Genomic DNA, 26,317 nt, shown 5'->3' on the forward strand with positions numbered 1-26,317 from the left:
GGGAGATAGGGCTAATGGCAGAGGTCTACGCTGTTACCACTTTACACCAGGAGATGGCAGACATGAGTAACTTCAATCCCACCAGCATTTTTGGGTGTGTTTCTTTTCAAGTTTTGGAGTTTATAGAGTTTGAAAGATGCATGCCCAGTCGAGGAGACAAGTCAGAGTGTAACAGAGAGAAAGCGATTTGTAGTGAGAATACTCACAATGCTGGGAGGAATAGAGGAATATTCACCCTCTGCCATGACTTCCAGTCATCTGGTGAGACCATGGGTGCTTCCACCATGACAGTCCACACGTAGTGAAGCCAACGCTTTGCTTCACCGTGTCTCCACCCCACTGTGGAGGGAGTAATCAGTGAATTAGATTTTGGGAGTGAATCGGACCACTGTCTGGATCCAGGAATGTTTTTCAAGGATTCTTCACTAATAGGACAAAGGGCTAATGGCGGAGGTCTGTGCTCTCTGAGTGCTTTTCTAGTTTGTTTTTGTTTTTTAAATTGGTTTATTTGTTTTTTTGTTTTTTGTTTTTTGTAATCACCTCTAGTTCTAATCATGACATCGTTTGAAATACCTGATACTCTAAACTTTTGACTTCCTGTTTGGAGATTCCTGATCAGTGGGTATTGATGCGATTTGGCAACGCCGGCACTGAACAGAGACCTGCAGTGTATCCCCAACGAAGCACGTTGGAGTGGCGCTTCAAAGATGCAATTTCTCATATCTAGCATGCAAAACCCAATTTCATATTCATTTCAACACCTACAGACATTTTTTATATCATTTCTTTATGCCTTTATTTCACAGAGCTATATAAAAAAAAATCCTACTGTAAGTGTGTCTTTTAAGTGCCCTACGGATGCATGCTTGGCCCAAAAAGGGTAATGGTGCCATTAACATGTAAAACCCAAGTTCATATTCATATCAAAACCTACAGACATTTTTAATTTAATTTCTTTATGCCTTTATTTCACAGAGCTATAAAATAGCCCACTCTAAGTGTGTCTTTTAAGTGCCCTACAGTGACATGCTTGGTCCAAAATGGGTGATGGCGCCATCTAGTGGTAAAGAGTAAAAATTGCAAGTCTAAGGGCCCCATTCAAAATTGCGTCACAGATAACAGTGGTAACAGTTCTACATGCTATTGCAGATTTGCAATCAAAATAAGCAATTATAATGGGTTTAAATGGACAAGTTTTGTCCCCAAGGGATGTATATGTGAGTATTTTTCCTATGCACAATACCAAACAGGTCACTGTATTGATTTGGCTTGATAAGTTAAAAAATGAGTAAAACTACATATCTTTGTGCAGTTTCATGCCAATCACATCAACAGAATGCAATGAATGCACCCAGGTATATCTAAGGTTTTTAGAATCCTGTGATTTTCCACCTTAAATGTTAACTCTCATTTATCATGTTGTGTTACCTCTGTGACCCTATTATTGTCTGATGACCTGCATTATGTTGTATTTTGAAATGGTCCAGATGTTGTGTGCATTCTTCTTTCATTCTCTTGGGTCAGTCTGCTCTTGGTGGGTTGGTGTGTTTTGGTTTCCTCCTCTGAAAGGATTAGTTTAGTAGTGGTTTAGGTTTAGGGCTTTCCTTCATTGAAAAGTTTTCCAGCCACTACATTCGACACACTGAAGCGTCCTTTGGCGAGACACTGAACCCGAGAGTGCTGTTCAGGACCTGGTCAGCGGTGTCTAGTTCACACTGATTGGCCCTTTTAGCATCTCCTGCCATCAGTGCATAAATGAGTGGATGTGACATGAAGCCTAATGGTACTTGAGGGAAAAAGAAGGTTTCTGAAAGTAAGAGAACTTTGGCACTTAATGATCTTCTCATAAAGTATTATTCTGAAAATTTTTTAAAAATGGCGTACCACAAGCATTTCCTTGCCATTTTAATAAGTGACAGCGGTGGTGCAAAGGAATATGAGGACACAGTGAGATGTCATTTTTTATAAAGGAATTCAACGTTAATCTTTCAGTAATTGCCTGATGAAAGGAAACAAAGCAAGAGCAAATACTTTCTGACTGCATTTTAAACCACAAAACCACAGTGAAGGTCTGCCAGAGAAATGTCAGAACAGAGACAGAATTCCATCGAAAACATCAGCCGGCTGACATGATGGTATTTTAATAGGAATGACCCTAAAGGAATGTAACCACTAAAAAGAGGATTTAATGGAAAATGCTTTCATCCATAAAGACAGAAAGACATATCTTCTTTTCAAAACACTTTAAAACAGTCAAGAACTCAACCAGCTCAGATGTTCTCTGCATGTCCTGATTGCTCTCTCATCCACAGGAGAGGAGTCTTTGACCATCTTCCTGGACAAACAGAAGCTGAATAAGAAGTCAGAGGGGAACAGTAACAGCTCAGTGGTGTCCCTGGAGCTGCTCCATCAGCTGGCAGCTTCCTACTTCACAGATCGAGAGAGCACCTTAAGGCGACTGCACCACCTCCAGATCGCCACCTCTGCAATCAAGGTATGTCACACGTGCATGCAGTTGCTGACCGACACTAAAAACAAGGGACACGACAAAGTGCCCTTTTTTTTTCTTTTTTCTTTTTACTTTTTTTGCCACTATTAATCAATTTCTGCTGTTTTTAGCCCATTTTTACCACCTCTTGTAGCAGCTTTTTTGACCGTTACTGCCACTTTATCCCGATTTTGCCATTTTTCCTAAGTTTAAGCCACTTTTCTCCAGCTTCTTTGCAATTTTTTGCTGATTCAAGCTGCCTTTTGCCATAAAATGCAAATTTTTCCAAATTTTCCCAACTTTTTGCAGCTTTTTGACCACCTTTAACTCAATTTTTTGCTCCTTTTCACCTAGTTTTCTCCATTGTATGCCTAATTTCCCCCTTTCCCCTAATTTTTTGCCACTTTTTTGCAGCTTTTGACCCTTTTTGCCACCTTTCACTCATTTTATTGCCACTTTTATCCCATTTTTGCCATTTTTCATTAATTTTAACCACTTTTATTCTGCTTCTTTGCTATTTTTCACTCATTTAAGCCATCTTTTGCTATAAAAGCCAATTTTCCCAATTTTTCCCAACTTTTTTCCAGCTTTTTTGCCCATTTTAGACACTTTTCACTCCTTTTTGCAGCTTTTCGACCACCTGTAACTTACTTTTTTGTGACTTTGCACCTATTTTTGCCACTTTTCACACAGTTTTCTCCCTTGAATGCCTATTTGCCCCTTCACCCCTATTTTTTGCAGCTTTTTGACCCTTTTTGCTACTTTTCACTTATTTCATTGCCACTTTTATCCCTTTTTTGCCATTTTTTATTAGTTTTAGCCACTTTTCTCCAGCTTCTTTGAAATTTTTGCCCACTTAGGCTGCCCTTTGCCATTAAAAAGCCAAATTTCCCCATTTTTCACTCCTTTTTGCAGCCTTTTGACCATGTGTAACTTACTTTTTTGTGACTTTGCACCCGTTTTTGCCACCTTTCACACTGTTTTCTCCATTCTATGCCGATTTGCCTCTTTTCCCCTAAATTTTTTGCCACTTTTTTGCAGCTTTTTGACCCCTTTTGCCACCTTTCACTACTTTTCATTGCCACTTTATCCCGATTTTGCCATTTTTCATTAGTTTTAGCCACTTTTGTCCTGCTTCTTTGCAATTTTTCACCCATTTAAGCTGTCTTTTGCTATAAAATGCCAATTTTCCCAATTGTTCCTACCTTTTCCAGCTTTTTTGCCCAGTTTTGTCACTCTTCACTCCTTTTTACAGGTTTTTGACCACCTCTGACTCATTTTTTTGTGACTTTGCACCCATTTTTGCCACTTTTCACACTGTTTTCTCCATTGTATGCCTATTTGCCCCTTTTCCCCTAATTTTTTGTTGCTTTTTGACCCTTTTTTGCCACGTTTCACTAATTTTCATTGCCACTTTAACCCATTTTCGCCACCTTTCACCTTTTAGATTGTGGCTCTTGGATTCTCTTAAAAACCTGGCTCTTTGGTTGAGCAGAGTTGAGTACTCTGTATTGCACAGTGCTACATCGCTAACAAATAGTCCTATTTTCTCTTAGGCTATGTACCCAGACAGTCTTTTGAAATGATTATTTTCAAGGTGCATCGTTCCTTGAAGGCTAGCAGAGAGACGAGAGAGGGAGATTTACAAGGACATATTTTAAAAAGGCAGGACTGTGTTAGAAGAAGAGTGTATGGACTGTAGCCCACAGAGGCTCTAAAGCATGGCAAATGTCAAGTTCCTTTAAAGTCCCAGAGGGAGAGGTCTATTTATGCATACTGTACGCTACTGTAAGCCATCTGGACCGGGTTATCCACACATGTGTGCTCTGCTGTAAGTGTACAGGAGAGTAAAAACACACAGCTATTATCATTTTGTCTGAAGAGCAGTTTGATTTAGGAGTGAAGCTGCTCTGGCTCTACAGTTTGAAGTGGTTTAACACCTTTTATCTAACTTTTTCTTTGTGGGTTATGGGGATGAATGACAGTCAACCAACTCAAGTGTTTAGTGTGTGCATAAATAAAAATGTACCAATCGGTTCCTACCAGCTCTTTCATCATTAATTGCAAAGAGGAACAGTTTTTGTTGGAACCCACTCAAAGAGCTTTGAAAAAGTAAATCCTATTACCTCCTCTGCCTGGCTTTACCTTGTTTAAATCCTTTTTCTTCTCCCATTTGACGACTGAAAGCAAAGCTTAACCAAGCAGCACTTTTTTTCCCCCACATAGGAGCCGATCTGTTGGCTTCCATGCAGTGACAGCAGGTGTGTGGGTGGGCGGACAGTGCTTTCAAGCCTCAACTTAAATAGCAGATCTCAGTGAAATGAGTAACTGCTAAGTGTCAACTTTCTCTGTACCTTGAATAGAGTGCTTCATTTACAATAGACGTGTTGCAGAAGGCATGCTAACAGCATGCAGAGGTGACACTGACCATTTCTGTTGCCAAGAGACACTTTGGAAGCAACCGCGGAGCTCTTGATTGCTTAGATATGGTTTTCTTTCCCTCCCACTAAGCCTTGAATAGTTGTGTGCATGAGAAAAAGAAAACACAAAGCCCTCCTGGACTCTGCACAAATTGCTTTCACCTAGACTGAAAAGTTTGATTAGTGCCAGGGCATGAATTTTAATGACTGAAATAAAAATGTTCACAACATTTTCAGAATATTGAAGCTGACGGGGATCTGAGCCTTGAGACAACCTGCAGTGGAGGCTACAAACTCGTAGATTGTCTCGACATGTAATGACAAGCTTTTCACACAAAAACAATCAGTTTAATATGATAGCAAGAATGCTAACAATGAACTTTTAGAGGCCATGGAAAGGACAAGACTGGGTGAAAGTAGTCAGGAATACCCAAAATAAACTGACTACTGTGTTCAGGTCTTATCAAGTCATAAACAAACATTTTTTTTTTAATCCATCTATCTTCTTCCACTTATCCAAGGTCAGGTTGCAAGTAAGTCAGCCCAGACATCCTCCTCCCTAGCAAGACTTCCAGTTCCTCCAGAGGGATTCAGAGGCGCTCCCAGGCCAGATGGGATATATAATCCTCAGTGAGTTCTGGGTCTGCCCTGGGGTCTTCTCCCTTTTGGACGTGCCTGGAAGACCTCCACAGGAAGGCAACCAGGACAGTGTTAATTTTGTAGACTAAAACTATGACGAAAAATGTTTTTTGACAGCCTTTTTTCCATGACTAAAACTAGACTAAGGGTGTATTCACACCTGGCTCGTTTGGGGCAGTTGTTCTGAAACAGTGGGCAACCCCGCAAAGTCCGGCTCGTTTGGACATATGTGAACGCAGCAATCACACTCGGATGCAGGACAAAACAAGCGGGTTGAAATCACCAAAATAGGGTGGTCTCGGCTCGCCCTGTAGCAGTTCCTTTGCAGTGAGAACGGAAAACACCTCAGAAACCGGCACAACTGACTCATAACCAGAGTACACACTGTAGTCGTGGGGGCAGTAATGCGCCTGGTTGCCAACCGTTCAGTTAAAACAACAGAAGAAGAAGGAGTAGAAGAATCAGCAGCGGCAGAAGAAGAGAAGGCGGAAGAACAACAGATCTATCTGAGCGAAATGAGTCGTGACAACTGAAACAAATGTATAGTGTTTGCCCCTGAATTGGGACAAAGCAAACGAGCCACAGGTGTGAATACATTCAAAATCCGTAAAGTTTCTCCACTGTAGATAATCTGTCACTCAGCTGTAGAAAGCAGGGACCCCAGGTAATAGGCAATAGATTAAAGGCTTGGACTAAAAGTAAACACTAAAATGTGAGGACTTTTTATGGACTAAAACTAGACTAAAACTAAAAATAGCTGCCAAAATTAACACTGACCAGGAGGCATCCAGTCAGATCCCTGAACCACCTCAACTAGCTCTTCTCAATGTGAAGGAACAGCAGCTCTGCTTCTAGATCTCTCTGGGTACCTGAGCTAAACCTATCTCTAAAGCTGGGCCCAGATACCCTCCTGAGGAACCTCTCCGCTTGAACCTGCAATCTCATTCTTTCAGCCATTATACAGAGATCATGAACATAGATCTACCTGTGATCAGAAAGCTCAGCTCCCTCTTCAACATAACAGTATGTTACAGCAGTGGTTCTCGACCTTTTCACCCCTGACCCCCAAAATAAAGGTGCGAGAGACCGGGGACCCCCGCTGTTCCTGAGGGTGGTTGAACAACCAGGAACATTCAAGAATAGTCATGTGCAGACAAGGCCGTCCATAAGGGGGGATAAAGGGGGAGGTTTCTGGGACCCAGCCAAACTGGAGGACCATGGAGGTCAGCAAAACCATGGTCCATTATGAAGTTAAGCTGTGAAAACCATATTTTATGTTTGACCTGAATAATAACCTCTCTTATTAAAGAAACAAATATCTTTATTCATTAATTTTGCCATCTTGAAATAAAGATAACTTTTGTTAGAAGCATAACTAAAATGTCTTAGGTAGAAAAGGTGGTGAAATTGGATTTTTAAAGAGCATAAATGCATTAAAAGTGGCAAAAAATAACCAAAAATAAGTTGAAGTGGCAACAACAGGCACAAAAAGTGGTATTGTGGGATTAAAATGGCTTTAAAGTGCAAATAATTGGTGGAAATTATGTGAAATGGGATGAAAATTGTATATAAACTGGCAAAAATGAGTTAACTGTGGTTAGAATGGGCAAAATGGGTGCAAAAAGTGGTTGATAGAGGCAATGATGGGTCAACAGAGTCAACAACAGGCAGAAAGTGGCAAGAATTGGTTTAGAAGAGGCAACAACAGGCAGAAAAAAAGTGGTGGAAAGTGTTTAAAATTGACAAAAATGTGTTTTAGGTGGCAAAAATTTGCTAAAATTGGTGTTTAAAAGAGATGAAAAAGGGTTAACATTGGGTGCAATTGGTGTAAAGTGGCAACAATGTTATTTAAAAAATATTATTAGGTTTTTAAGGCATCTGGTGACCCCCTCACAGCGTCTCGCGATCCCCAGGAGGGTCCCGACCCCAAGGTTGAGAACCACTGTATTACAGCGCCTGCAAAACTGCTGACACTGCACCCATCCGGCTGTTGACCTAACAATCCATTTTGCCCTCATTTGCAAACGAGACCTGAAGATACTTGAAGCCCTTAACTCGGGGCAAAGACTGACTCAAGGGAGCAATCCACCATTTTCCCACAGACGGCCATCGCCTCAGACTATTAGGTGCTCATTCTCATACCAGACACACAAACTGACCCAGTGCCTGCTAGAGGTCCCCAGCTGAGGAAGCCAACAGAACCACATCATCTGCAAACAGCAGAGATGAAATCTGGAGTTCCCTGAACTAGAAACCCTCCTCCCCCAGCTGTGCCTTGAGATCCCGGCCATGAAATAATTTATAAATAAAAGAGTTTAAATGAGCATCACATGCTTGAAATAAAATGATTGAACAATTTTGTCCGGCCAATTTTTGAGTTTTGAGTAAAATTATGTCAATTTTGGCTTTTTTCTTCTGCTTTCTTGTGTTGTTCCAGTGCAAATAAAGGAAATAAACATACCAAAACATTTGTAATTGCAACAATTTCTTGGAGAAATGGTGTATTTTCTGGTACTACATGTTTCTTTCAAACACCCTAGAGTAGACCTTCATCAGGGTAGCAATACCTCAATATGTTCTGTTTGTCCTGTTCTAATTTTTACAGTGAAACAGAGGCCTGTAGATCAGTGGTTCTCAACCCTGGGGTCAGGACCCCCTGAGAGACACTGAGAGGGGGTCACCAAATGCCTTGAAAAACTAGGAATATTTTTAAAATGACACTGTTGCCACTTTACACCAATTCAACCAAATGTTAACCCTTTCTCATCACTTTTTAGCACCAGTTTTAGCACATTTTTGCCTCTTAAAACCCATTTTTGTTAATTTTAAACCTTTCCATCACTTTTTCCTGTCTAGTTTTGCCTCCTCTAAACCGATTTTTGCCACTTTCTGCCCGTTGTTGCCTCTGTTGACCCATCATTGCCTCTATCAACCACTTTTACACCCCTTTTTGCCCATTTTAACCACAGTTAACCAAATTCTGCTATTTAATAGCACTTTTTAATCCAATTCCACCGACTTTCCACCATTTTTTTGCCACTTTTAACACATGTATGCTCTTTAAAAATCTAATCTCACCACTTTTTCTACCAATTTTAGCCATTTTAATTATGTTTTGACAAAAGTTATTTTCATTTAAAGAAGGCAAAATGAATGAATAAAAATATGTGTTGCTTTAATAAGAGTGGTTATTATTCAGGTCAAATATAAAATATGGTTTTCACAGCTTAACTACACAATGGACCATGGTTTTGCTGACCTCCATGGTCCCAGAAACCTCCCCTTTATCCTTCCTAATGGACAGCCTTTGTGCACGTGACTATTCTTGATTGTGCATGACTGTTCAACCACCCTCAGGTACAGTGGGGGTCCCGGTCTCTGGCACCTTTATTTTGGGGGTCATGGGCTGAAAAGGTTGAGAACTACTGGTGCAGATGGCTTCAGCTGGGAGGTGTTAGCTGGAAAACTCAACTGGACCAAAGCAGAGTTCAGGTCCAAAGGTGATAACAGTAGAGCAGATAATGAGGACCTGTTTGAGGAAAAGTCCTGGCGTTTTCAGCTGGATACTCCAAAAGGACCCTAGATAAACACTGTTAATGCACTACAAAACATTTGATATGAGAACTTTCATTAAAAGCTGCAGGGAATATGAACCTCATTATCCACAGTGAAGTAAGGCAGTGACCCATGTGACCAAACTCCTGGAGTTGTGTGTTTTCTCACAGCACAGTAAGGTGCAGGCTTTATTAACTCAAAGCTGTGGTACATGCAGTTGTTTCTGGCTTTTCCTACACGAATTACAATAAAATGAAGTAAAGCACGTTTCTTGAAAGCTCGAGGTGGCTCCTGCAGGCAGCTTAAACTGTTTATTAAAGTTCAACAGAAAGCACATGGTGCATGTTCCTGAAATTTTAAGGTAGTTTCAGGTTTCTTTGAACTGAAGAAAACTTGTTTCTGTCAACAAGTGGAGGAAAAAGGACGCCTAGTTTAGGAATGCATCAGGAGATCTCCACAACAGGCACTCTCAATGTGAATAACAGCAGCTGTCAGCAGCAAGGATGCACCAATGACTCTCTCAAACTCTTTAAAAGAGCAGAAAGTCATCTCGTCCGCCCACCTCATCCATTCAGAGCAGAGAGTTGACGTGTAAAGCTTTAGTAAAAGTAACTTTAAAACGAAAAAGAGCCACATGCAACAGCGTAGCATAAGGCAGGGAAGTGGAGCTGCCCCAGAGGTATCGCATGCCAACGAAGAAAGAAACAGAGTTATCACAGCCGAGCTCAAGAGACTGTGAGAGGAAACCGACGGAAATTACAAATCAGATGCTGCTGCCTTCAGGTGCAAACATTTTATCCCAACCGAGTCTGAAATAGAGAAAAGTACATTTTCAGTTTAGCTAGAATAAGTTGTTCAGAAGGTTGTCTGTTGTCTTCAGTGCACCCACAAGCCTGCAGAACTTTGTCCAAATCAAAATTAAAATATTTGAGAAATGTATTGAGATCATGCTCTTACAACCTGAAAAGTGTGGAAAAGTGATACTTCTTTCTCAATGTTATCCAGTGTTAAATAACAATAACCTCTATCATATAACAGAGGTGACTCATTTGTTCTGTTATTGCAGTAAAAAAGGACCCTGGTGGCTCAAACTGTGTCTACAATCAATCCTCTCTTTGGGTTGAGGATTTTTCTGCAGCTTGGGGAAACATTGCAGCACAGCAGACATCACTATACTCTGTCAACGTGCTTCATGACATTGCTTCAGGTTGACCCAATGTAATATCATAAGCTCAAACACTGCAGATGCTGCCCTGGCAAAGCTTGTGCATTTCATGCAGATTCTACGCCTGACATCCGGCAGATCCGTCCTGTAAAGATTCAACCTGAAACACATCAGAGGGGGCATATTTTACCTTTTTAACCCTCCGGCATCACCAGGGACATTTTTGTCCATTTGGGCAAATTTTCCATCTTTATCTGCTCACCATTTTGGCTGTGTAAGTCCATATGGTCTAATTTTTTGCAACAAAATTTCTTTCGAGGCAAATTTTCAAATTCAAATTTCTATTGCTCTACTGCAGTGGTTCTCAACCTTTCTAGCCCACAACCACCAAAATAAAGGTGCCAGAGACCAGGGAGCCCCACTGTACCCGAAGGTGGTTGAACATAGAACACTGCAAAATATGTCCTCCTTAAATCCCATTCAGAGAATGACCAGCATCATCTGAGGAGAAAAACATGGAAGTTACAGGCATTAAAGTTGCTCTTTACTCCTATTTTCAAAAACTTCAAGGCTAGTGTCAGTCATATTTGATAAAACCTCTCCTGATGAAGTGCTGCATTACTCCCAGAACAGCTTGCAATCTTGAGCTTTGATTGCTCATATCCAATCATATTTTATTCACGTTTAGCAAGACTACTTGAGATTTAATCCAATTTTAGAGGGTTAGATGCAGAGGATAATCCTTCAAGGATGCTCTAATCTACCTCCAGGTCTCTAAAGGACTGAAGAATCCCACAAAATCTCACAAAATATAAAAAGACTTAACTCAAAACAACAGGAAATATTTGTGAGGAATGCGGTCTTTTATGAGTTTGAACTAATTTAATCTTAACTCTAAAATCTGAGGGGAATGATGTCATTTATCACAATAACTCAAGAGGAATCAGCGCTTGAGCCTTCATTTCATCACTCCACAGTTTCCTCTAATGACAAAATGATCTAATTAGATTGTGGAACGTGGAGCTGCATATTTTTGCATATTAACTAAGGAAAGAAACAGAACACATTTTGTCCTATTCAGAGCCTAAAATGAGCTACTTTGGGGCTTATGCACAAACACATCAGCCTTTATGAGTTTGTTGAAAGTAAAAGTTCACACATACAGGATGACTGGTCCATGATTACAGGAATAAAGCAGCTCCTCTCCCTGAAGACTGACAGGCAGGTAAATAGTTCTGTCCTTTCACTAACAGCCAGTGATTTTTGCACATCCGCCCACACACAAACATGCACTTCAAACTACACACGCAACAAACACACTCCCACTTCTAGTCAGAGAAGAGCATCCTCTACATGTTTTTCGCTAAATGAGGATCTCTGCGATGCGAGCCACCTGCCGGGCCGCGTTCTGCCAGATCAACTCATCACGGGAGAGGAAGCGACACCGAGTAGGAGGTACTTGACCTGTGTCCATGAACGCCTCTCAGCTGCGTGTCGCTGCAGCAGCCAGTGGGAGGTGGAGGGAAATACATTAACTTTATCTGCTGCAACAAAGTGGATGAATCTCAATCACAGATCCAGTTCAGATTAAGGTTTTAGTTTGACGATAAAGGTAGCCTATGCAACGTTCAAGGGGAGCACTGTGGTTCTGGAAGGAGGGAGAAACAGACTTTATATGATGCTAAAGAAAAAGAATAGCTTCATCTGTCAGGAACCAACATCAGCAGTCCCACGCTATTTTCTCTAACGCCTCAGCTTATGTCTTGTAAGCAGATAAGGTTAGACGTTTATTGTCTGCCACATCAATGAAGACTTTCTTATGTTAAATAGGCTAAGCTATCCTCTGATCTCAGTATTAGACTCCTCAAGACTCTTGTGTCCCTTCAGCTGGATGGACGATGCGAGGGGGTCTGCAGGACTGAGTAAATCTGGATAATAATCTACTCCATTGGTTCCCAACTTGGGGTCTGGGACCCCCCCCAAGAATTGGCACCAGAGATCTTAGAGGCTTCTCTGCTCTGAGGCTCCCAAAATTAGATTTGTAATGTTGACTAAAACTATGATAAAGCAGTTAATAATTCCTGTAGTCTTAGTAATAGGTTCGTTACCTTCAGTTGTCGGTGCAAGCTATTTTTAGATCACCGCTGCCGAGTTTGGACCTGCTGTGCCAACTCAATGTAAGCAGACGGTATTCCGGCTTTCCCTCATCAAACTCATCAAATACACAATCCAACAACTCCAAAACACTCTCGTGGACAAGTTGTGACCTGGACTATCCATCTTTGTCTTTGTTTTCATAGGTTTCAACATATGTTGTCAACTAAATTGTGAAACAACTCTACAAATCCAAGACATACAGTGCTTAACAAATGTATTAGACCACCTGTCATATTTGTCTCAGAGACCATCCAGCATCATGAAGTGCTTTAATGCGGACTCTTTCATTCTCAGTCAGCTCTCCACGTTTTACCATTTTGAACAGGAATGAGGAATTTCAAACTGAATTCACCTTTTTAGACCCAAATTTGAGCCAGCTCACTGGGCTTCTCTGAGAAGTCAGAAATGAATCAAGCATAACATTCAAGCACTAAAACTCATTTTTCTGTTCAGGAATGCAAGTAAATAACTATAATTTGACATATTAATCAAGAAATATTAATGTGCTTTACTATTTTTTCTTTTTTTTTTTTTGTAAATCTGTCAATTTGAAAATTCATGGATAACAATAATAATTCTATTTTAGCATTAAAAATACCATTTGGGTTAAAGAGCTTCTACATATTGGTGTATTAACCATTGCAGAAACATGAAAAATGATTTTGGTAATTACCAATGCTGTTAATTTAGGGCAGCTGTGGCATAAACCTTACTTTGGTTAGGGTTAGGGTGGTCTAATAAATTTGTTAAACACTGTAACTTAAGAGTGCATCTTTCTTGCTGCCAACTGCTCTGGTTGCCTGGCAAACAAACAAACTAAAAACTATAAACTAAAAAAAAAAAATAAAACTATAAAACTAAAACTAAAAATACATGAAAAATAATCCTCAACAAAAAATGAAAACTAAAACTGTATAGTGTGCTTACAAAACTAACTAAAATAGAATAAAAATGGAGACCAAATATCCTTAGTTTCAGTCTTCGACACAACCATACTGACTGGCACCTTCACACAAGTCTGTGGAGTGTAAAATGGCCTGATCTGATTGGTTAAGACTTCACACAGTGGTAGTTTAATTTCTGGAGTTGTATTCCAACATCTTTAGATAAATAAAATGATAAGTGGAGAGTAGGCTGTTTTAATATGTTTTTAAAATGTATGACAATCACTCAGCCCTGACATGTATCCAAAGAAAACTAAAACTAATGAAAACTAAACTAAAATGAAACATTTTTGCAAAATAAAAACTAAAAAAAAAAAAAAAAAGAGAGAACAGCGGTCAGAACTAATAAAAACTAAACTGAAATCGAACACACAAATTGAAAATGAAATAAAAATAGGAACTAATGAAGACTTTGAAACTACAGAGGAAAGCCTGAATGACTCATAGTAGAGAGAAAGAGACACAGAGAGGCCGTGATGTGTCCTTCAGATTCTCTGCAGACAGGAACTGCTTTGAACAATGACTCAAATTCAAAGAAGGAAGGACTTTTTTAGGGTAAAAATATGAATATTCTGAAGAATGTTTTTCTCAGAATTATAATATTTTTTGGTTCTCAAGAGAGATTGAAGAACAAGTTTGTGCAACAAAAAACTTATCTCTTCAAGTTGTAATTCCTGATTATTTTTGCTTTTCTTTGTCTTTATAGTCCCATAACTTTTCTAAAATTCTAGTGACATTTCTGCAGCACACATTCATAAAGAGCTTGACTGTGCACTACAGGGTTCTAGTTTGACGAGCTCTTTTAAACAAAACATCCAGGTTAGAAACAAAGGTTCAATAGAGTAGCTCAGGGCTCAGAGATAGAGATATAATTTAAATTGTACTTTTTTATAAGCTGATGGTTCTGCCTGGCTCTTCTATGAGCAATTTGGCTTTCAAACAGGTGATGCAGCTTCTGGTAAAACCAGCCAACGAAAAAATTAAAAAAGGAGTCACAGGTGATGACATCTGCTGGAAGCAGTCAGGCTGAGATGGTCCAGACCTCAGTGCTTCAGCCTCTCTCTGCAGCGTTGTTGTGCTCCTGATCTCTCATGCTTCAGAGCGCCCTGGTGCAGAAACTTGCTGTTGAACATGTGAATAATTACATAACTGGATAAGGCAATGTCAAAAAAGCTTTTAGGCTTATAAGAAAACACTCCCTTCCTCTGCTGTGTTTGCATAATGCACGTTGTTGAATAAACATTAAAAACAAAGTGGTCCAGGTTGAACGATCCACTCAGGGAAGGGCCCTTGGGAGTTTTCAACAAAGGCAGAGACGGGGGTGGCAGCTCTCTGGTGGATTAGCATCGAAGTTCTTCTCTTGAGTTACAAAGCATGATGCATTCACTGAACCACAACTATGATGCTTTCAAAGTCTCGACAAACCAAACATTTTAAGAGTTCTGCTGACAAAAAAAACATGTTTATAAATAAACTTAAAAATAGACATGAGATTATTAGAAATAGTCCACTGTGTCAGACTGTCCTGGAAAGCTCCTGGAAGCATCAACAGTCTTGTTTCATTGAGAAAATCAACCTCGGTCAGTTAAGAGATTGAAAGTCTTACAACCCTTTAAACTTTTCAGGATAATCCACACATTCATGGAGCATCTCTGAGAAAAAAATCAATGTCTTACCCTCCTTGTGAGCCTCTAGCAGAGTGCAGCTTGATTGTAAGACCCTTTAACTTTTATGTCACGTGTTTTTAAAGTTTTTGATCCTGACTTTTTCCAAAACTTCATGAAGTTTTATTTAGCTCACAACCAGCAGGGAACATGAGCCCCTGGATCATTTTTGTTCTACTTTAAAGCTTAACTTGTGCTCAGCACAGGACATAACCACATAACCACATAACCGCTGTTAGCTCAGAGCAAACCCCAAAAATGTGACTAAAAAAGAACACAGCCATCTGAAAATACTTTCAAACTTATATTCACTTGAATTCAGCACAAAAAAGAAATGTAATGTTCAAAATGATAGAATTCTGTTATATACAAATGTCCCGAATCTGATGCCTTCAATGCATTCCAAAAAGTTGGGACATGGGAAAGGAGAGACTGGGGAAGTTGTGGAAAGCTCAAAAACACCTGGAACATTCCACAGGTCAGAAGGTTAATTGAAACACTCCTGAAAGACTCAGTCATTCACTGTCAACAATGGTGCATGGCTCTTTCTGTTTCTTAAAGGGGACATATTTTACCCTTTAAGACAAGTTTATATTGGTCTCAGAGGTTTCCAAACATGCCTGTGAAGTTGTTACTGAAACAACACTCCAGTATTGGATTTTTGCATTTCTTAAAAATCCTCTGTTTCTGCTCAGAACGAGCTGTTTCTGTGTCTGTGCCTTTAAATGTTAATGAGCTGTCTGACTCCGCCCCTCTCTGGAAATGTATGCAGCTTAATGCATGTGACTCTCCTGATCCTCCTCTCAGCTGGAGAGGAGGGTGGAACTTTCTCCCAACCCTGGGGGCGGGGCTAACTCCCCACATGACATTATGAGGGGAAAATCTAATGGGGCTTTTCCACTACGGCTTTTTGCTATGCTGAGCCAAACCAGGCCGTGCTGATTTGCATTTCCATCACCAGTTTGGCCACACCGAGCCACGCTCAAATGGCCCTGCTTATGAGTAGGGCCATAGCAGGCCAGCCCCCTCTCCAAGCACACCGTGCTGACTTTGACGCACTTTGCAGGGTCTGATTTGCTGGGGGGATTTCCCCCTCTGCTACTGATAACCTCTCCATGATCAATTTTAACCCCACAGGGGGACGGGGGGAGAAACGTTTTATCCCTGCCTCTGCTCCAGCTGTCCATAACTCTGTTATAGCATTGTCAGCCATTCACTGAATGACTTAAATATTTATGACACAAGAACAAACTTGAGATTGTTGTGCATATTACGGCCCGATATGTACACGGCTTGTCACACTGACGAGGGAGATCAGGAAGGACCAGGCGCAGATCCAGGAATACACCTTTTTTTCTGCACCTACTAATGACACAAGTTTGAGCCTTTCCCCCTCTTATACACAAATAAATTCTAGACTTTTAGAAAAATAAAATGCTGGAGATGTTTCTAACATTTCGTCCATGACGGAGTCCGTCTTTAATTTATCAACTGGCACTAGTAAATCATGTCGTTCTCACTGCCCAATCCAAAAATATGATTGTGTTCATTTTCTGCTCTTTAGAGACCCGCAAATCAATAATAAGTAGACTGTTCTTTATCTTAAACGCAGGAAAATTCTCTCCTTTGATAATAAGTGTGAACTATTGTTTGTTTACTGATCACGGACAGAGACAGAGAGGAAAAGAGAGACGTGAAGAGAGAATGTAAAAAGAGCAGCTTGCAGTGCTGTCATGGTGTAATTTTTTGCTTTAAAACAATGTAAAGTCATTTAGACCAGAAAGTGTAGTGAGATCGAGGAGGGCTAAAAACACTGCATCATCAGCTCTAGATGCACCCTCAAACAGGTAGCATGGTTGTGGTGGAAAAGCAAGCCTCCTGCTGCTCTGGGCTGCCCCATAAGAAGGGCTTATTCCAGCACAGGTGGAGAAACAGAGAGGGGTGAATGGTTTTTGCTGATTCTTTGGGGAATTGCTGACAGGCCAGGGGCAGATATTTTTGTTAACAAAGCCTGAAAAAGTGATTTTTGCATAAAATGAGACATTTAATGTGGAATTCCTACACCTGATCATCTACAGTTCATAATGTCAAAAGATTCAGAGAATCTGGAGAAATCTCTGCACATAAAGGGCAAGGCTTGGAATGTCAGTGACCTTTGACCCATGTAGGATGTACTGCATTAAAACTGGCATTGTTCTGTGACCATGCAAAGCCAAAGTCATATATAAACAACATCCAGAAGAAGTGGAAATGTGTGCTGTGGTCTGACGACTCCATATTTCAAATGTTTTTTTGGAAATTATTTCTGTCAAATCCTCTGGATTGTCATTAATGCAAAACTCAAAAGTCAGCATCTGTGATGGTGTGGGGGTGTTTTAGTGTCCGTGATTTTTTGGTCACTTGTACATCTGTGAATGCACAATTAATACTGAAAGGCAACATAGTGTGCATTTAGAAAGTATACAGACTTCCTTCACTTTTGTTAATTTTGCTATGCTGCAGTCTGATTCTACAGTATTTAAACTCTTTACTCACTATTTAGTTGGTGCACCTTGCAATTGCGTCTTCCTTAATTTCAAATAATAAATTCATAAGCTGTTTGTTTACGTCACGACTCCGCCATGCCCGAAAGTACTGCCCCTCGCTGCTGATTGGTCCTATCACTGTCTAACCGGGCCAGAAGGGTTCAGATGGGAGCTTTGCAAGATGGATTTGCCAGTAAGAAACACGGAAAGCTGCGACTCCATCTGCTTTTCAAGGTTAGCATCATGCTGCAACAGAAAATGAAAGGTGAAGGGGGTCTGAATACTTTCTGAATGAGCTGGATGCCTCCATCCAGACGTCTGTTGTAGAGATGTTCCTGCTTGTTTCACAAGACAACGTTGAGACATGTTTTGCATAAGTTACAGCAGCATGGCTTCACAGTAAAAGTGGGCTGGGCCTCAACTGGCCTCCCAAAGCTGTCTCCCATTGGAAACGTATGGCGCATTATGAATGCAGAAAGGAATGACGGAAACCCAGGAGAGTAACTTAAGATACACAATGAGCAAGAATGAAAAAATAATCCACTTTCAGAACTTCAACCATGACTGTCTTCAGTTTCCAGACACTTCCAGTGTTGTTAGAAGAAATGATGACAGTAAAAACGCTCCTGCCCCAAACATTTTTCAAATTAGGGTTTTAGTTTCAGGCCTTTCATATGTCACTGTCCTTTGTTACCATGAGAGACTTCAAAAAGGCCATAGTATGCCCAAGATTCACTCCAGCAGTATGTGTTCAATAATGGGACTTTGAAGGAGTAGAGGTTAAATGGTGTCTGGTTCAAGGATGACTCAACCTGCCTTTCTACAGCCAGTGAAGTGGCCATTAGCTGAGGGAAGTGTAGCAGTGACTCAGAAAGGGCTGGTCCAAAATGCCTGAAGAAACTTTACTTGCATTACAGAAAACAAAAATGCTCTCATGGGCCAACTAAAAGATGTTTTACATGCAGGATTGTCTCATTTGTGTAGTTTATATCTGCAATAATTCTTGCTGTTACAGATCCTTTTTTAAAATTCATTTCCAAGTATTCAGAAGAAAACCATAATGATTGTTACGCTACATGAGTGATCATCAGCTGGTGGCCCGGAGGCAACATCAGGGCCCCCATATCTTCCCATCCGACCCCAAGACCTGATTAAATTCAACATATGTGCAGAGGAAAAATTCTAGAGGCAAAGGGTCATGGTAGTTTCGGAAGTTTTTTACATAAATGTTATTTTTTTAATGAAATCCCTACAGCTGCTGAGACTGAAACAATTTAATCAGGAATTACTTTATGATTCAGTTTTAGAAATACACCTGTTAGCCATAATTAGCAAGTATAATGTATGTTAAACATGTATTTATCAGTCAGTTCTTGATAAAAAAAAATGGGAATAAACAATAGAATATAAAAATAGGAAAAAATAATAAAATGGGAATAAGAAATGAAAACATTCAAATATGAACAAAGAATAAAATATAAAAATGGGACTAAAAATTAAAACATTAAAATGGGAATAGAAAATAAAAATATTGAAACTGGAATAAAGAATGAAAATATAGAAATGGGAAAAAAAAATAAAAGTTGATATTTTTTGAGCTGATTCTTGATAAAATCTGTCACTTTCCTATGGAAACTTTTGGCTTAAGGTGTTTTGGGAGTGCAATTTTCCTGTTTGGTTTTTCACTACAAAAAATCACTACACAGTATATTCGCATCAAACCAAGTGATGGACAACATGACAGCCACAGGATAAACGCTAAAATATCTCAGTCGCCCCCTTGTGGCTGGCTGCGGTATAGGGACTAATCTCACAGTTGGAGGCAAAAAAAAGAAAAATATAGTACATTTGAAAGAAAATAAAAAATGTGTATACAAAATAAGTTAGAGTATTTTTAAAATTTCTTTAGTTTATTTGAAAGTTCGGCCCTAAAAGTGGCTGTTAAGGAAAAAGCTGGCCCTTGTGCAAATGTAGTTGATGAGCCCTGCACTACATCATGAATGTTTGTTTCAAATCTTCCTAGTCAGGCAGAATTGTATTGTGAAGTTTTCATTGTGCCCTTTATAACCATCTCCATGGCGTAAAGCCTGTTCTATTTCATGCCAGTTCTTTAACATATACATTGTTAATGCATAACATGCATGCACATATGAGAGTGGAGCCATTTTGGTATAACACATCATTTATGCAAAGTGTGAAGAGGGTTTTAAGTCTGTTCTGACAGATTTTGCATTGGCATTGCCTACTTTCTATTCAACACCAGTGCAGGCTGGCACTGGATTTGTGCATCTTAAGCTATTTTATTCCTTGTTGCACTAACAGCACTTTTGCCATGCTTTTCAGTGTCATTTTCCCTTCAATTAACCATTAAAACTGAAGAAAGAACAGGCCTGATATCAACATCAGCAACAACAGCAGAGGAGAGACCTTCCTGCACTATAGAGTTTATCTGAAGAACCCAGACCTCTGTTTTTATCAGGTCTGGAGCTGATGGTCATGCCAGGATATGATTCATTTATGTGCTTTTATATTTACTTTGTAAAACTGTCCTTGAATGAAAGGGTAAAGGGACAGTTTACAAGTTAAGGCTTTGTCCAAAACAGAGCTTTTAAACATGTGGCCTTTGTTACACATGCAGACAGCACTTTAGGTCAGGGGTTCTCAGCCTGTGACCCCCAAAATAAAGGTGCCAGAGACCGGGGACCCCCACTGTACCCGAAGGTGGTTGAACAGTCAGGAACATTCAAGAACAGTCATGTGCAGACAAGGCCGCCCTTGTCTGGGGGGATAAAGGGGAGAGCTTTCTGGGGCCCAGACAAACTGGGGGACCATGGAGGTCAGCAAAATCATGGCATGTTGTAAAGTTCATGAGTGTTCACACATTATGAAAGTTTAGATTTCAAGCTTTCAAACTGTGTATCATACACCTTAATCTGAGCATATTTTACAAAGATATGCTCATTTGAATGTTAACTTCTAGTTTCTGTTTGTTCTGAGAAAACCAGGCTCAAAGTTTTAGGACTTCTCCTACCTTCAGGCAGGCCAGGTAATGGGCGTGAACAACAGGGCCACATTTACATAAAGACCACCCAAACCAAGCTTCTGAATCAGACTGGTGGCACTCATCAAAATATTCCCATAGGAAATCCGCCTTCATCAAACTTTCACTATCAAGTGATCCTGAAGTCGTCCCAAGTCTGTTGATAATTCTTGCCGCTTCTCCATTGTCTCTTCTACCTTTCTTTGTGCAGGGTGCATCCTGAGGCTTGTTGATAAAGGTGATAACTAGAAACAGCTGTATTTATGGGGAGGGGTGGCGTCTGAGCCATGCGGTGTTTGTTACTGTCCATCTCAATGGACGAAACTGGGAATAATGGCAGGCTGACTGGCCAATTATCACCCTACAGTTTCGCTTTCCCCACCCCTCAATCTCCCCGCAGAAACTCCAAAAACAGGGCATTTTAAAACACAAAATCAATGCTTTTAAATATCACATTTGTGTTACTTTTTTCATTGACTGATTAGTTTAAATGTCAGACTTGCATAAAATGAGAAAAAAAGAAAAATGATCATTTTAAAGAAATGACTTTGTATCCATTTTTCTCAACCACCGGAATGCCGACTTGCAGGAACTTTATCTGGCTTTGGTCACATATTTGAACTCCCAAATGTAGAGCCAGACAATCCCAGCATAATATTCCAGTTGGTTCTTACATCAGTGGTTTTCAAAGTGTGAGGCGGGCCTCCCCTGGGGGGCGCCACAGAGCCTCAGAGGAGGCACGGAACCATAAACCAGAAAAAAGATGATTTGCTTTGCTAACCTCTGCTGTGCATGGAGCAAAATGGATAAACTTAGAGTTACTATAAGGACTATGCTACAGAGCAGTGTTACTCAACCAAAGAGCCAAATTGTTGAAAATACCTTTGCAAGAACCACAATCTAAGAGGTAAAAAGAGGCAAAAACAGCTTGAAGTAGCAAGAAAAATAGGTCAAAGGTGGCAAAAATGATCAAAAAGCCACAAAAAAGGGGTTAAAATGGGGAGAAAAGTGGAAAAATGGTCAGAAACAGGGCTTGACATTTACACCGGCCAACTAGCCAAATGCGGGTGGATTTCAGCTGTGGCAGGTTCCAGATAGACTTCTACTAGCCACATTGGCCGGTGGAATTTATCAGTGTCCCAACCTCAGCATTCTCTGATGGATATTTGTCTGAGTGAGATTTACATGAGACCATCTGTATTTCTGAATGTTTTTACTAACGTTAATTTAAAGTCAATGTTTTAATATTAGGATAAACTTAGTATCCATTAAAGAAGGAAATGGAGCATGTGTTTCATCTCATACCAGACATACCCAATTTGCAATGTCACACATAGTTTCCAATCAACACAACTGTGGCCAGTGGAAATGCTCATTGGCCAGTAACTTTTCATAAACAAGTAGTCACATCGGCCAGTGAGCAGAAAAGTTCATGTCAAGCCCTGTTTAGAAAGTAGCAAAAATTTGTGAGAAGTGACAAAAAATGAGTGGAAAGTGACTTAAATAGGCAAAAAGCAGTCAAGAGTGGCAAAAATGGGCAAAGAAGAGGAAACAAGTGGTATGTAATGGCAAAGGGCAGTTTAAATGGGCAAAAAGTGGCAAAACAAATTTTGAAAAAGGGCAAAAATGGCAAAAATAAGAGGCAAAATTGGGAAAAAAGGAAACAAGTGGTATTTACTGAAAAAAAGGTCGCTTAAATTGACAAAAAGTAGCAAAAAATGGATAAAAACAAAGGGCAAAACTTGGGAAAAAGTGGCAAAAAGACGTCACAAAAATGAGCACAAAAATTGGAAAAAAGGGATATTTAATAATGAACGGTAGCCTAAATGGACAAAAAGGGTTAAAAAGGGCAAAAATGCGATAAAAGTGGAAAAAAAATGGGAAAAAGAATCAAAAAGAAGTTTTAAAATTGCCCAAAAAATATGAAAAAGGGTATTTAATGGCATTATAACTGAATAAGAGGGAAAGGCAGATGTTTAAGGACATTTGCAAACCAAAATATGTTAATGTTAAAATGTTTAAAGATTAGACATAAATGTTTGAAATGTTGTTGTTTATTGTTTTTTTTTTTTTTTTTAATTTGAATCCTTTTTGCGGGTGGGGGTCCACCGAATGGATCAGTTCTTCTTAGGGGAGGCTCACTCTCACACACTTTGAAAACTCCTGCTTTACATGGTTTGTGAATGTGAACTTGTAGTAGACAGAACTTGGCACAGGCCATGACGTACTGCTCTGACGTGGCGTGCTCTTTGCACCATAAAGAGAGTGGACAGGATTATTTGAGACAACCTTCCATTTCAAAAATACCTGCTTACGTCTGGACTCGGCCTAAAACAGATCTGCCGGGTGAAACCTGAGTAGCACCTTCAGTAACCCTGCATCAGTAAACGACAGCGAAGCTCTCTGGAAGCTCATAAAAGACCATCCGTGGACACGGGTCTTTATTCTTCTTCATATCAAGGATTCCCTTTGCCAAGTTCTTGGTATAAAGATGACAGCACGAGACATCCTGTTTCTGCGCCTAGCCTCCATCTCTCTCTAATCTTTCACATCTATGCTACGTCTGTCTGCTACAAGACATTTGAAGGATGTTTTAGATGTTTATCTTTTGTAGCGCCTTCAAGGCTAGCCTTCTTTTCTCGGTATTAAAGAGCGTGAAGATGTGAGGAACAAGGCTATTAGTGAGACAGAAAATCCACTCAGGCTGCATCATTTACTAAATTCTGTGATTAAGTTGGTAATGGCTTCATATCCATCTTCTGATTCTAATTGAACTATCTTGAATGCTCACTCTGGAAATTACTTATTTGTTGGGCTCTTGCTCATTCTTTCTTAATGTTCTTTGTCTTTCTTTCCTCTCTGCACTTCATCTTTTGGACTTTAATCTCCCTTTGTGTCTGCTTTCTCCCCCCCTAATTAGCATCTTTAATCACAGCGAAGCATCTTAAATAAAAATGTCAAGAAGGATGTTGTTTCTCTATCATTTTCATGATACATATTTAAGATCCACTAATATCTGGGTCAGATGTTGGTGCTGCAATAAATATTTCATTGACCTTGATGGTGGAAAGTTCTAGTACATGACTTCAGCTCAGAGAGGAACTTGGATTTATTCATTGTGAGAGAAAAAAAAATCCCATTTAGTTCCTATTGAGACTAAAATATGACTGTAAAGTGAGGCTCTTTCTCTCCATGGAGAAAGAAAGAGCGAGGCTGTATGAAAAGAGAGAATGATGATGTTCAAAAATACAAAAGTGTTTACAAATTACAGCTATTATACATTTTTAAAGACAGCAAGCAGCATCTAGTCTTTCATTTTCACTGCGCTATTATCGCTCTGTTTTTGCACTGCTGGATTCTTAAGTGTGCCGAGAGACTTCAACAGCAGAGTTAAACTGAAGATGAAGAAGAATACGACCTCATTCCTTATTGATCCAGTCTGGTTCTGTGATACGATTGGTGTATTTGAATCATGTTGGAAAACAAGAGTCCCATAAAGGATAAATGTTCAAGTGACATCCCATTCTCAATTCATAGGTTTTAATATGACGTCCGTCCACCCTTTGCAGCTTTAGCAGCTTCAACTCTTCTGGGAAGGCTTTCCACAAGTTAAGGAGTGTGTTTATGGGAATTTTTGACCATTCTTTCAGAAGCGCATTTGTGAGGTCACACACTGATGTTGGACGAGAAGCCCTGGCTCTCAGTCTCCGCTCTAATTCATCCCAAAGGTATTCTATGGGGTTGAGGTCAGGACTCTGTGCAGGCCAGTCAAGTTCATCCACACCAAACTCTCTCATCCATGTCTTTATGGACCTTGCTTTGTGCACTGGTGCACAGTCATGTTGGAACAGGAAGGGGCCATCCCCAAACTGTTCCCACAAAGATAAGAGATAAGATAAGATATTCCTTTATTAGTCCCACAAAGGGAAATTCTCAATTGATGGGAGCATGGAGTTGTTAAAAATCTCTTGGTATGCTGAAGCATTCAGAGTTCCTTTCACTGGAACTAAGGAGCCAAGCCCAGCTCCTGAAAAACAAGCCCACACCATAATCTCCCCTCCACCAAACTTTACACTTGGCACAATGCAGTCAGAGAAGTACCATTCTCCTGGCAACTGCCAAACTCAGACTCGTCTGGGCATGAAGACTTGTAGTGCCACATTATGTAATAACGCCCCATTATGTAATAACCCTAACCATAGGACTTAGTGTGGGCTCCGAGGTATGCCCTACCCAACTACCTTGCCCTAACTGTAACTGCTTAGTGACTTGTGCCTAAACCTAACCCCCCTTCAGGGCTCTAGACTAAACACCTAACCTCAACCCTAGGACTTAAGGTGGGCTCCAGGGTATACCCTACTACCTTGCCCTAACCCTAACCGCTTAGTGGCTTACAAAATGTGGCGTTATTACATACTGAATTGAAAATTTATTACATTATTACATAATGCGGCGTTATTACGTAATGTGGTGCTACAATACTGTTTCTAGAGACATTTGTGAAAGAATGGGTCGCTCTCAGGAGCTCAGTGAATTGCAGCGCGGTACTGTGATAGGATGCCACCTGGGCAACAAGTCCAGTGGTGAAATTTCCTGGCTCCTAAATATTCCACAGTCAACTGTCAGTGGTATTATAACAAATTGGAAGCAATTAGGAATGGCAGAAACTCAGCCACCAAGTGGTAAGCCACGTAAAATGACAGATTAGAGGATGCTGAGGCGCATGGTGTGCAGAGGTCGCCAACTTTCTGCAGAGTCAATCACTACAGACCTCCAAACTTCATGTGGCCTTCAGATTAGCTCAAGAACAGTGGTAGAGAGCTTCATGGAATGGGTTTCCATGGCCGAGCAGCTGCATCCAAACCATACATCTCCAAGTGCAATGCAAAGCGTCAGATGCAGTGGAGGCCACAATGCGATTCGGAGCAGTAAAACAATCGTGTTGACACCACACACATGCAGATTATTATCCACAATTGTTGGTGTAAGGAAATCTTTCCTAAAATTGGGCTTTAAATCCTGTAGTTTGTGGGCTGCCTAAAGCTAAGACTAACAATGTTTGCTGACACACTTTTCCATGAGAAAGACCAGACTAAATTTGCCAAAAACAGATCTTTTATCACTAAAACTGACAAAAAGTAAGTTTAGTTTCTGTCAAGATGACTAAAACTAGATTCAAATGTAATTTAGTTTTCACTGGACATTCAAAACCCATGATACAAGTAATCCAAGTACAATGCATCTGTATCCATTCTGCTTCTCAGCTGTAGAAAGCAGGGACCCCAGGTTTGGCAGAGTACATAGAACACACTACCATGATTTGGTATCAGATTTAGGCAAGAAAATAAATGCTTGTATTAAAAGTAAAGACTAAAATGTGAGGACTTTTAAGGACTTAAACTAGAAAAAATAGTTTTGAGTTTTCATTAGGCTAACTACAACTAGACTAAGATTCTAAAGAGACTAAAATGGGACTAAAACTAAAATGCATTTAATCTAAAGATTAAGACCGAGACTAAAATTAAATATAGCTATCAAAATTAATACTGGACTGGTTTCTGCAGAAGTGGCATGAATGCCTTGCTGCCCTTGGAGCCCCTAAGTCTGAGATTTCTCCATAGATGTCTATGAGGCACACCTGATCTTATCAACAGGAGGAAAAGTTTAATTTGTCACTGGAAGAATTATAAAGGGTGTAAAATTAGAGTTTTTACAGTGTT

General features: G+C 40.1%; 1 protein-coding gene across 1 annotated transcript in view; it reads left to right on the forward strand.

The window, feature by feature from the left end:
• The window catches only part of brinp2 (bone morphogenetic protein/retinoic acid inducible neural-specific 2), a 443,650-nt gene that overhangs the window by 290,264 nt on the left and 127,069 nt on the right, over positions 1 to 26,317 (forward strand). Inside the window, exon 4 of the mRNA XM_041803706.1 lies at positions 2,313 to 2,494. Within this exon, the coding sequence (XP_041659640.1) occupies positions 2,313 to 2,494 (182 nt within the window). The remainder of the gene's footprint in view (positions 1 to 2,312; positions 2,495 to 26,317) is intronic.

The sequence above is a fragment of the Cheilinus undulatus genome, linkage group 13, assembly GCF_018320785.1.
Source record: "Cheilinus undulatus linkage group 13, ASM1832078v1, whole genome shotgun sequence".
Classification (NCBI taxonomy): domain Eukaryota; kingdom Metazoa; phylum Chordata; class Actinopteri; order Labriformes; family Labridae; genus Cheilinus; species Cheilinus undulatus.